The 13,389-nt window shown below is 44.8% G+C and overlaps 1 protein-coding gene across 1 annotated transcript in view; it reads right to left on the reverse strand.

Annotated features, from left to right (window-relative positions):
• Positions 1–5,929: 5,929 nt before the first annotated feature.
• Positions 5,930–13,389, reverse strand: part of LOC126526051 (uncharacterized) — a 74,661-nt gene continuing 67,201 nt past the window's right edge. The window contains exons 10-12 of the mRNA XM_072284132.1: positions 11,674–11,859; positions 8,571–8,700; positions 5,930–6,532 (exon numbers count right to left, since the gene is read on the reverse strand). Coding sequence (XP_072140233.1) covers positions 6,237–6,532; positions 8,571–8,700; positions 11,674–11,859 — 612 coding nt within the window. The 3' untranslated portion in view covers positions 5,930–6,236. The remainder of the gene's footprint in view (positions 6,533–8,570; positions 8,701–11,673; positions 11,860–13,389) is intronic.

The following is a 13,389-nucleotide window of genomic DNA, read 5'->3' on the forward strand; positions in this document are numbered from 1 at the left end:
CGAAGTGGAGCAGACTCACCCTACCGCTCCGCTTCCGCTGTCCAGCTCTGAAGTCGACGATCAGCTCAAGCTGGTCGAGCGAGCGAGCGAGCGAGCTCGCCGGGCAGCAGAAGCCGCTGGCGCCCTGGACGAGCAGGTCCATGGGCCAACCACGAGGTCTCCGAGAATCTTCACCCTTTTGAGGAATAAATGTGTTTCAATCAATCAATCAATCAATCAATCAATCAATCAATCAATCAATCAATCAATCAATCAATCAATCAATCAATCAATCAATCAATCAATCAAATCTGCAGCGCAGTCGGGGCAGCGCGTTCTGTCTTGGAACGCGCATCAGCTGCTCCACAGGAACGGTAGTATGTGCCCAGAACAACGCTCGTGGCGGCAATGAGCCGTGGTGGATACACAGCACGGAGCGCGGAAAGTGGGAGAACGAGATGCGACGCCTGCAATGCCGTCGCAGGCGTTCCTTGATCAGCACAGCCTCGAGAGCTGCCTGGGCGTCTGAAGCTGTTCCAGCAGCACAAGTCGGGAGCATATGCGTAGCGTTTGGGCCAGCGTGCGACCCCCTCGCTGTTAGAACGCCGTCCGAGGAGCTCGATCGTAGCACTAATTATTAACCTTGCTATCGCTATCGATAAGTGGCGTTTCAGCCGAAACTGCCAAGTTTCGTTTTCTTTTCGTTTTTTTTCAATCCCGGCGAATAGTGGCTCGCTGGAACGCGCAGGGCAAACGGAGGACATATGCCGCGAGCAAGGAAGACGCCGTGAGCGTCTGGCTAGTCGTAGACGACAGGACTGACGGCAGACCGTGGTCGTGAATAATGTTGCCACTGCTTATCTTCGTCGTAATGCATTGCGTTTAGTGTGTGCAATAGAATTAACAATTAATACGGTCGGTTGACGTTCCTTTAACCGACACACTGATTCGGCGGTTTAATGAGTAGTTCTGAAAGCAAAACGTTAGTTATGGGACGCTATCGACCGTTCGGAGGGACGATCGAAAGTCGTAAAAGAAGCCAAAATCAGTCAGAAAACCAAGACCGTGTTTGGATATTTGGGTACCATAAATGTTTTGGTTACGCTACTTCTAAAGCACCATGATGTGCGCGTTCAGTGCACTGAATGTCTGTTCAAGGCAGCGTTTGAAAGACGAACCACCTATTTAGTAATAGTTACATATCCTAGGGCAAAATAGGAAAAAAAGCTGTCTGTCGAAAAAAGAAAACTAAGGGGGAATGCCACGCAGAGAAAATAAAAAGAAACCATGTGCGTTCATATCGATGAACACTAACCTTCCTGCGACTAACACTGAGTAGGCTTAGCGGTGGTCTGGGAGATATTTCGGTACGCTGCTAATAAGCAAGCAAGCAAGCACTATTGAAAAGCTGCTTCTGAATGCCGAATTGCACAACATGTTTAAATATAGTCGCTAGTCCTACAGGAAACAACAATACCGATCTTACTTGCGAACACTAAGTAGGCTTAGCAATGTCCTGGAACATAATACGCAGCCGACGAACGCGGAGTAGGCTTAGCAGTGGCCTAGGAAATAATTCAATACGCTCCCGTAGGTGACCAGCCGTAAGCGCTATCCAAAAGCTGCTTCTGAAAGCCAAATCGCACAGCGCGTTTAAATTAGCAGACAATACACGAAAAGAACAAAAACAATCTTCCTACTTGCGAACACTAAGTAGGCTTAGCAATTTCCTGGAAAGTAATTCAATACGCAGCCGACAAATACTGAGTAGGCTTAGCAGTCGCCTAATTCAATACGCTGACGTACTACGCGACCAAAAGCGCTATCCAAAAGCTGCCTCTGAAAGCCGAATCGCAGTAGAGCACGTGCAATTGAACAGTCGCTTTACATAGTCCTGCAGGGGCCAGAACAAAAGCTTCCTTCCTACTTGTGAACACTCGGCAGGCTTAGGAGATGACGGAGGAAATGTTGCAGCGAGCTACACCTACCTTAATCGAGAGTGCCTGGCATTGGGAATCGGCTTGGTGTTCTCGACGATGTTTCCGTGTTCGGTCAGCGCCGCGAGCAGCAGTCTTCGGTCCAGCTAGAACTGGCGTCCCACCCGCAGCTCCAGCCACTACACGACTGGTCCGATGCCACGTCAGGACAGCTCTGCAGACAGCTGCGCCTTTCCAGATGGTTCGATGGCCACGTCGATAGCGTTCCTCGCGCTCACGGGCGCGCGCCGAGACGCGAGCTCTGCGTCGTCACTTCGTCGTCTTCCCTACCAGCAAATCTAGTTTAATTTTTTTTTTCCACGACGTTGAGCAGCTCCTTCTCTGAATTAAAGCTTTATCCCATTAACCCTTTGCGAGCCACGTCGCATCTAAATTCTGCTGTCTTATACAACCCAATGTGTCTGTATTTATTTTATTCCTCGATTTTCCTGTGTTGTTTCTTCCTTTCGTCAGTACTTGCAGTGTGTAGTATTTATCACATTCAGTGAAACAGTTTCTCATCGTAGGTATGAGCCATTGTAGGACGCTGCATACACTGAAGGACTTTACCATTCGACACCGTTGCCCATGAGCAAAAAAAAAAAAAAAAAAAAAAAACTCGGAGCCCAACTTAAAAAAAAAAAATATTATTTTTTTCTGTTTTGCGCCTCTCTCCCTCTCTCTTTCTCTACCCAATTCTCTTCCCCACACATGTCAGCGATGTCTGTACGTCGGCTAAAATCTCTGCATTTCATTAGAGGGTTCTCTCTCTCTATGAGCCGTGCACGGATAACACCAAGTCAGGTCGAATGCTGGCTGTTTCTCGAAGTTGTTGAAGCTGTCGCCTGACGCCTGCTCAGAAACCACAGTACAACTGTACGAGCGCACGGCGCTTACATTGCTCCATGACAACTTGTAACCGGGCTAATCATTTATGTGTGCGTTAGCCATAAAAGTTGTGGAAAGGAGTGGTTCGTTGGAGGTTAAATGAGAGAGAGAGAGAGAGAGAGAGAGAGAGAGAGAGAGAGAGAGAGAAGAGACTTATAAGGCGAAAGCCTTTCTAGGCTCATGGTGAAGTTTGTGTCCGGCGCGGTTTGGGGTTATCTTTATGACGATGAGCCGTCTTCGTGGCACTTTTTTTCTGCAATTTCACCATGAAACACAATACCCGAATTAAAACAACGCTACCCATTTCCAGTTTTTACGCTTCTACAAGGCATCACCTCTGAGGTACATGCAAATAACAAAGAACCAGCTTAACCTACTATTCTGGGCGTTCCAATGACGCCTTTTGTTTTCTGCCAGAAGCTATGCCTACTGTTTACTGTGGCCTTTTAGGCGATGGCAACTATATGGATACTCCAGGCGAATTTCAGCAGTCGGCGTCACCATAGCCGTGATGTTTCGCATATATTTATCATCATCATCATCATCATCATCATTATCGGCTTCAACATCGGCATCATCACCATCATCAACATCATCCTATTTTATGTCTACTGCCAAGACGAAGGCCTCTCCCTGCGATCTCCGATTAGCCCTGTCCTGCGCCAACCGATTCCAACTAGCACCCGCAATTTTTTTAATTTCGTCGCATCACCTAGTCTTCTGACGTCCTCTACAGCGTTTCCCTTCTCTTGGTGCCCATTATGTCACCCTAATAGTCCAACAGTTATCTAATCTGCGCAATACATCACCTATCCAGCGCCATTTTTTTCTCCTAATGTCTATTAGAATATCATCTATACCCGTTTTCTCTCTGATCCAAACCGCTCTCTTTCTGTCTCTTGAAGTTATGCCTAGCATTCTTCGTTCCATCGCTCTTTGCGCGGTCTTTAACTTGTTCTCAAGCTTCTTTGTCAGTCTCCAAGTCTCTGCCCCATATGTCAGCACCGGTGAAAAGCACTGATTGTATACCTTCCTTTTGAATGATAACGGTAAGCTTCCAGTCAGGAGCTCACGATGTCTGCAGTATGCGATACAATCAATTTTTATTCTTCTGTGAATTTCCTTCTCATGGTCAGGCTTCCCTGTGATTAGTTGACCTAGGTAACCGTACTCCTTCACAGACTCTAGAGGCTGACTTGCGATCCTGAACTCTTGTTCCCTTGCTCGGTTATTCATCATTATCTTTGTTTTCTGCATATTAATCTTCAACCCCACTCTTACACTCTCCCTGTTAAGGTCCTCAATCATTTGTTGTAACTAGTCCGCAGTGCTGCTGAATAGAACAATGTCATCGGCACACCGAAGGTTGCTGAGGTATTCGCCGTCGATCCTTACTCCTAAACCTTCCCAGCTTGAATACTTCTTCCAAGCACGCAGAGAATAGCACTGGAGAGATTGTGTCTGTCTGACCCCTTTCTTTATAGGTATCTGCCAACTTGTGTAGAATTCAGGTGGCTGTGCAATGTCTGTGAATATTTTCCGGAGTATTTACGTAAGCGGTCTGTACTCCTTGATTACGCAATGCCTCTATGACTGCTGGTATCTCTACTGAATCAAATGCTTTTTCGTAATCTATGAAAGCTATATAGATAGGCTAATTGTACTCTGCGGATTTCTCGATAACCTGATTAATGACATGGATGTGATCCATTGTAGAGTATCCCTTCCTGAAGCCAGCCTGCTCCCTTGGCTGACTAAATTCCAGTGTTGTCCTTACTCTATTGGAGATTATTTTGGTAAATATTTTATATAATACTGGGAGTAAGCTAGTGGACCTATATTTTTTCAGTTGTTTAACGTCTTCCCTTTTGTGGATTAGTATAATGTTTGCATTCTTCCAGTTTTCTGGGACCCTTGCAGTCGATAGACGCTTCGGATAGAAAGCTACCAGTTTTCCAAGAATTATGTCTCCTCCATCTTTGGTTAAATCGACTGTTATTCCATCTTCTCCAGCCGCTTTTCCCCATTTCATGTCTTGCAAGGCCCTGCTGACCTCATCTCTAGTTATAGGAGGAGTTTCTGTATACTGTTCATTATTGCTTTGAATAAAGTACTCTGAGTCCGCTGCTTTTATTATACCTTCGAGATTGCTGATGATATTACCCTGCTTATCTTTGAGTGCATACATCTTGGTTTGTCCTATGCCAAGTTTCCTTCTCACTGATTTCAGGCTGCATCCATTTTTATGTCTTCTTCGGTCTTTCTCCCGTTATAATTTCGAATATCACTTATTTTCGCCTTGTTGATCAGTTTTGACAGTTCCGCGAATTCTATCTTATTTCTTGAGTTGGGCGCTTGCATTCTTTGTGTTTCGTTATTAGGTCCTTTACTACTTGGGCGAGCTTGCCTACTGGTTGCCTTGATGCCTTGCATACATATACAATATTTATTGTATTTGTATGCTATATGTTCATCTGTGCCGCATACGTAAGATGTATACTACACTATTCAGCCGCAAAAGTTGCTAAGACCAGTCTCGTGTTCTTGGCTGAATTACTTCTAAGATTTTGTTAGAATTGTAGTGGCGTAAACAAAAGTCACAAAACACTACATTCACAGTGCATACCCTTTATCCTGAATTACATTAATGCACAAATAATGTAACAAACTAATTTGCAATCCCGCGCCTGCGGTGTACCGGCGATGAAAAGTACACGAAGCATTTCTTCAAGCGATTTCTCTGATAAAGAAACATCCTGCCGACACGGACTCACAAACTGAAACGGACAAAGTTATAGCAACGTTTGCAATGCCAAATCTGTTTCATTCAGCATGCTCAGGCACAGAGAAAATTCAGTCTTTGTTCAGAAGCTTTCGTTCGTATGCTGCTGATCATGGTGTTGGTTTTTTTTTCGTCCATGGATTAGTTGATTTTCCGAAGTGTTTTCTATTATACCAGCGTATCTCCTGAAGATAACGTTTTTCTTTAGTTTTCTTAGCGAGCAGAATCTTTCACATTTTTTTTTTACTTTTCTTTTCACCAAGAATCATCGTTGTCAGAAAACGAGGCGATGCAAACACTGGCATTTAGTTTTATACATATATTTTTTTTCCTCGTTGCGCGAGCGAAATTTGTTTGTGGAGAACGAACGTCGTAAAGTGGAGCCACAATAAAGGCTCCATCGACGTCGATCGCCGTTACCGTGCACTTTCTAGCTCTGGGGCGGTATTCTGTGGGAGTCCACCTAGTGGACTGTCCATTTCGGCCACTGCTGATTGGGTGCAGCTGTGCGAGAGAGGAGGAGACGAGCGGCCCCAGCCAATCAGCAGCGGCCGAAATGACTGCCACATTGTACCCCCCCCTGGTCCGGGCACGTTGGCGTCGTTCCTCGTTCAGTAGTCGTCCTGCTGCTGCTGGCGCCTTCCTTTCTTGTGGCCGCCTTTGCCGCCGCCGCCTCCAGCGTTGGGCCGCGTGACTTGGCTGCCGAACTGGCCCATGATGTTTCCTCGCGGATCGTAGACGGACACGATGTAGATGGTGCCTTTCCGGCCGCGGGCGATGCCCGTTCCCAGGCGACGACAGTTCTTCCACACGAGCTGCGTGAAATGACCCGTGCCGGACTTGAAGGTCGGGTTGTTGTAGTCGTAGTCCTTGATCTCGTCGTACCACGCCTTCACGGCCATGCTTCCTGGAAGGGAAACACAAGCGCCGCCCGTCAAGTTGTTTTTACACCGTAAGGACTTTTTTTTACAATCTAAAGACGTTTTTTGCACCCTTCAGGGCGCGTAATGGCGCAAATCGGTTTTATTACTTACAGGCGCACACTCTTAAAGGGTGTAATTGGGCGCGAGTTATAGACAAAAAGTACCCTTAAGGGAGGGTGCAAATAAATTTGCAGTGTGGAAATTAAAAAAAAAATAATGGGAACGAAGAAATGAAACGGCTTGAAGAGCATCGAAGCACGGTCGCATTTGGAGGCATTACACAGACGAGCATTCTGAATTTTGTGGCGACTGTGCATGCGTAGAATGAGGAGGCGATGCATAAGAACTCACACCCCTGCAAAGAGTGTAAAAGTGGGAGTTATAGATCAGTTTACGCCCTTATTCAAGTTCAAGGGCGTGAATTATTTTACTGCGTAGTTACTCTACCTGAGGTTCTGGGCTTTAGTAGGGGGTGTGCGATTGCTAATTTCCGAAACCGAATCGAATACGAATCGAATGCGAATGTACCAATTTAATCGAATCGAACATAGAGTACCTTTCAAATAGCTTTCGAGTAGGAGAACAGCCGTCTTCGCCGCTACTATAGAATTATATCCACACCCTGGTAGATGCACATTGTAGGGAAGTTTTTTGTCATCAGGTTTCCCGGTAAAGAGCGCAGTTTATTGAAAGCGCGAAATTGAGCATTAGGAGCACATAAGCAGTTTGTTGGAGGTCGCAGGGAGGGGCCTTCGTCCTGCAGTGGACATAAAATAGGCTGATGATGATGATGATGATGGTGACGACGACGACGACGACGACGACGATGATGATGATGATGCTGATGATGATGATGAAGAAGCAGTTTGGATGCGCCGGGATCACTGGTGGGTGCGAACGATTGCGGTGCATTGCGGGGAAAGTCCGGCGCCTTGCGCGACGTAGTGTGCTCAACTTATCCTGTTTTATGTCTTCCGTGATCGCTGAATGAAGTCATAAAACTGAGTTGTTGGCGTCTAGTACAATGCGCTCTTTAGCGTGACGTCCTTAGCTTGACGGAAGGTATAGCGGCCATTATGTTCCCAAACGAAGAAAGCGGCGCATTAAGGTTGGGTCTTAAAAAAATTTAAATTTACTTTCACCATTCTCACGCAAGCAATCATGCAGAAAGCACGCTTCTGCTAAAGATACCACGTTTTTTACGGTTATCGGGAAAAAGAATACTGACAGTTTGGCTGCACCAACCACAGAATATCGTGCGAAAGCGCATTTTCTTAGATCTGATTGGCCATTTTCTTTCACCAAGTTAAGCGTTGTTTCTAATTGAATCGTCATGTTCTTTTTGTTGCTGCAGTCGCATTCGCTCGGCCACGTCTTCGTCGGTCGACTCCCGCTTCCTTTGTTTGCCGAGCTCGTTGTTGTTCGCTGCGCTTGGCACCAGAATCTTTTCTTTGGACATCTCCGACGACGAATCCGATGCACTTTCCATATTTACGCATTTCACGCACACGCAAGCGTAAGAAGAAGAAGAAGAAGAAGAAGAAGAAGAGGAGGCTGTGCACGCGATACGCGCGCGAAGAAACGCGCATATGAAGGGGCCTCACGCAGACAGAGGCGAAATCCAAGTTGATATAGCTAGTGTTGCTTGCGCACTAAAAAGAAAAAAAAAACAAGAAAGAAGAAAAAAAAAGACATATAAACGCGCGTGAAGCCACACGGTGATCCTGGCAATGTGCTGCCACTCATAGTTCCTAAAACTTAGTTACTAAAACTTAGTAACTATCTCGAATATGTCAGAGAAGCGAAAAAGAAGTAGAACGTAGTTATGTATGCGCATGAGAGGTGAAGTTAAGTCACAATAACTACCTACCTTAATTTCACTACACAAGAACGCAGTCACTTTTATTAGTTTACGCAGCGCGTCGTGTACTGCAAGCTCGCGCATGCGCGCCAGCGCGTTACATCAAGTGCAGTGTAGCGCGGGTTACATACCCATTATGGGTGCCTCCAAGGGTTACATACCCGTTATGGGTGCCTCCAAGTTGCTGCTCCACCACATGTAGAGGTTTTCTCCGTGTATCGGCTTGGTCCTGTGCTCCATGCGGTCCCTCTGGGCAAGCACCAAGGCCCAGGCTTGGGCGTAGCGATTCAACTGCAGCATGGTGGAAGTGGAAGGGTGGGTGGGGGGGGGGGGTGAACGATGCGCCCCAAATGGGAGTCAGTCGGTGACGAAATGCGCGGAAGTCATACACTTCCCATGACAGGCATTATACCGAGGCACATTGGATACGGTTTCCCATTGGCTATAGAGCAACGGGGAACAGCAAAGTTGTGTGAAGCTCCATGCTGAAAGCTGTTGGCAGTCTCTATGCCATTTTTTTAAATATGAGAACGTCTTTTCTGCCAACCTTGACCCAATTTCCTGAGGTCTGGCTATCTGGCCTCAAAGCTGTACCAACGTAACCTACTTTTAATATGCCCTCTGTAAAAACTATTCACTCCTGTAGTCATCCATATACAATTGTATGGAAAGATGTCCTCGTTACCCAAAAAGGAGCGCCGCCCCCCCTCCCCCTTCCCGTTACAGAAGACCAACGAAGCGTGCACAGTGCTCGCTCACGACAGTGTGTCTAGTACCACGGTCACACTCTCGCTTTCGAGTAACACTGAAATGAAACGTCATTGAAATCCGCGAATCACGCTGGCTCCTTTTACAGGCACAAATGAAGCAATTAAACACGCAGATTTCAATGGTCTTTGGTTTGAATGGCCATTGAAAGCCAGCGCGTGACTGCGGCTCAAGACTGGTGACCAACGGAAAGGAAAGCGAGAGTTCATTATCTTTTTTGCAAGCCTTGTGCCTCACATACTGAAAACTGTGCTTCTGTACTACGAAAGTTCGAGCGACAACTCCATGGAGGAGATACCTGCTGGCGATTTTTTTAGGAGCATTGACGCCTACAACCCTGTCAACAGTTTCTTCCACCATTTCATGAAGGATTCTTTGGGGTTCAATCTGGTCAACCCATGGCTAATATTAACCTCAAGCGAAATGTTAAACTCTGTAATGCCCAATGTGTGCTCTATACGCCGAGTCTGGTAACTCAGTGTTTCAATTTAGGCATGGGAAACTCGAAACATTGCCTGCAGTAGCTGTTTTGATGCGCTGGAGGGACATTTAAGTTGTGGATAGCTTGACAGACCAATTGGTAGTTAATTACGTACTTATTAGGTTTCAACATAAGTAAAATTTTTGTTTTTGTCGGTATGAGCTCTCCACGGCTGGAAATAAACGGGAACAAGTTGTTCTAACTTTTTTTGTTGTGCAGCCAGGTTTCTTGTCGGAAGTGAGCTATCATGATGTTGTGGATAACATCCCTTGGTAGCTGTGCAGACCACCGGGGCATCAACGGAGCACGAAAATCGCGTTATCAAAACGTAATATATATATATATATATATATATATATATATATATATATATATATATATATATATATATATATATATATATATATATATATATATATATATATATATATATTGCCTCGGTACAGGTCCAAAGAACAAATCATTAGACTGGTCAATCTGATAGAAACTTATTCATTGATATATCAAAAGCTTTTGACTATATTAGTCACAACGTTTTGGGCGCCAAACTTCAAGATATTGCGACTGTTGGACTTGCTTTAAAACTACTTAATAGCCACCTATATAATCGCCAATAGGCGGTATAAATTCGCCCTACACTATCAAGTTTTATGACTACTCATGAAAGCGTTCCTCACCGATCAATACTCGGCTCACTTTTATTTCCGATTAATATAAATGACCTACCTCAGATTGTTTATAATTCTGAACCTTCTCTTTAAGCAGGTGATACCTCTATACTTGCTTCTGACGACTCCATCCACTCTTTCACATTAAAAATCTAAAAGTCTAAAAGTGAACGCTGACCTAAATAACACTTTAACCTGGTGCTGATGTAACTCTCTCTGCATTAACTCTTCAAAGACCAAGTTCGTGATTTTCCATTCAATCCACAAGGTTCCTTCACAATATGCTACGATCAAACTTAACGACATGCTCACTGCTCCCATTAACGAATACTCCTTTCTGGGTGTTATTCTTGATGTCAGTTTAAGATACGCTAACCACATTGCATACTTACGAGAAAAACTAGTTTATGGCATTAGAATTTTAATCAGAGCACCTCACCATTTGAACACTCCGACCTGAATTACACTTTACTACGCCTTTATTCACAGTCACATGAACTATACTGTATCAAAACATGGGGCAGTACTTACATATCCCGCTTATTACGTATACAGCGCATACAAAACCAAACCATTAGGATACTAAAGTTACGTTCACATCGCAGCAGTGCTTCTTCGTTGCGTCAAGGTTTTGAGATAGTCTCAATTTCTAGTTTAATTAAATATCAACTCGCCATTAACCTGTTCAAGTCAATGAATCGTCTTATGCGACCAATCGTATTTCATACTGTTGATGTTCTTAACACTAATCTTGCTAAATTCCCGTCAGATGGAAATTTTTGCTACCTGTAACACGGACGAATTGTGGTCCACATACGGCGTATTGTTACGTTTTATCTATTTGAAACCCTCTACCAACCTATCTCAAACACTGCTCAATCACTTGGGGCATTTATAAAAAGAAGTGTTTTCTTACTTACTGATTAATGATCTGAATGATTATCTGTCTAGATTGTTTGTTTTCGTATCTTTATATTTATCTGCGTTCGCTTTCCTGCTACGACACAACTACGTTTACTTATAACACCGGTTTAGTTTAACCACTACACTTGTTTGTAACCTTGGAAAGGAGGTCCCCTTCAGCCTAGCGCTCTCGGACCTGCTTCTGTATATTTATCTGTACGTAGTTTTTTTGCTACGGGCATAATGAACTTGATTCCGATTCTAATGCAGTAAGGCTGTAATGCTATCGCATTAACATAGCTACTCAACGTGATAGGCACAGCGTGAAAAAAAAATGCGTGCGTCCTCCAGGTAGAGTGGCCTAGGTCTGAGATCTGCTGTGCACAAATAAAGTTTATTCCTCCTCCTCCTCGCAAATACACGGCTCGTTTCCTGCACGCTCACCTCCTCGTCCTCCTTGAGAGTGTGTACACCGTGCAGACGCCTGTAGTGGTTGTGACTCCTGAGCACTTGTCTCTGTAGCTTCCGCATGGACCGCGTGAAGACGCCATCGAAGTCAGTCGGCTCGAAAGGACCTCCGCCACCCATTCCACCCCTTCCGCCCTTGCCGGGTGGTCCCATGTTGAAGCGCTAGGTGGTGGTGGGAGAGAAGGTGTCGGTGGTCACGTGTCACGGTTTTCGGAGACAACATTCGTCGTTGCCGATGACATGTCCTCAAGCGGTACTAAACGTTCTTCGCAGATTGTTTTGCTTTCGTTTACAAAGATCCTCGTTACGTCCTCAGGGCCGACGTTCGCGTGGTTTATCCTGAGAAACATTCTCTTGCAGGACTTAATAGGATGACTAATTGTCCGAAGAACATCTCCCTTGCAAGATATCCCGATGACATGCTGTTCGATGTTAAGCGAGACCCTGCAACTTGAAGAATTTTTTTCACGACTGCTTCGACTCGTGAACGAAAAAGATAAAAACTGAGTGGAATACTTCGCATAAAATCGTTAAGATGCTTTAGCTCGGGCCCAACTCCGCGCGTTTTGAAATGCAGTTGTCCTTGAGCTGCGATGCTTTATGCAAAGTACCTACTTCATATATTACAAATATGATTTGTAGACGTGAGGTTACGTCAAATCAGGAAATATTTAGGCACAGTTATAGTTCCAGTACGGCGACCTGCTTAGTTTTTTTTTCAGGAGCATGAGCACTGCGCTGTGGCCGCTGGCCGCAGAGACATGACGCTCCGTCGTTCGATGTTAAATTGGTTCAGATCCGCGACCCCTTTTCACGCTTCAATTAAGTCGTTTTCTCGCGGCACAAAACTGTGAAGCAATGTCCCCGTTGATTTACGCGAGGCAATAGTATGCCCGATGCGAAATAAAGATAAATTTATTCATTTTAACTGAACAAACTGAATAAATTATATTTTTGCGCATGTGGCATACTATTTCATTTTTTTTTTTTGTTGTCACGAATGAGAACAAGAAGAGCTGTCTCTCTAGCCTTCGCATTGCAGACTACGTAAGGAACAGAGTAATGTTGGTTTTAGAAGCGAGGAATATTCTTTCCAAACTCTTATTCTAGCGTATTTTTGGGAAGGGCATTTCTTTTTTCTTTTACGTATACTGTCTCACATCCAAACGCAGGCGCTCCAATCACAATTCGAAGCTATAAACTCGTGCTCAGCAATAACTTACTGCTTTTTTAAAAACATATTTTGCGTTCTAACTGTGCCGATCACATCTACTTCACACGACAGATTTCGTACTACTTCGAAGTCTTGAATCAGGTAGTCAGGCTGAGTCAAGGCGTTTTCTCTGTTTCAAACGCATTGTAACCTTTACGTAATGTACAAGCGATTAACTAGCACTGACAACATGGTATCGAAATTGATGAGTTCATGGAAAGCTGGCGGGGTTGTGTGTTTGTATAGGGGGGGATTTCGATGTAAAATCGCCATGCGTATTTTGTTCGTGCCTCGTTTCTACTTACACACAGTTTCTTCCATTGAAGGGAAGACTGACCTGTCTGGTACTCGAGAAGTGTGATCAGCCATTCTCTACTTAAACTAAACTCAACTAAACTCAGTTCAGCTCAGCTGAACTTTAAGCGCAAGCGACGGCTCAGAGCAAACTGTTATTTCCTCTACTCAAATACGCGTGAAAC

Source organism: Dermacentor andersoni, chromosome 8, assembly GCF_023375885.2.
Source record: "Dermacentor andersoni chromosome 8, qqDerAnde1_hic_scaffold, whole genome shotgun sequence".
In the NCBI taxonomy this organism is placed as follows: domain Eukaryota; kingdom Metazoa; phylum Arthropoda; class Arachnida; order Ixodida; family Ixodidae; genus Dermacentor; species Dermacentor andersoni.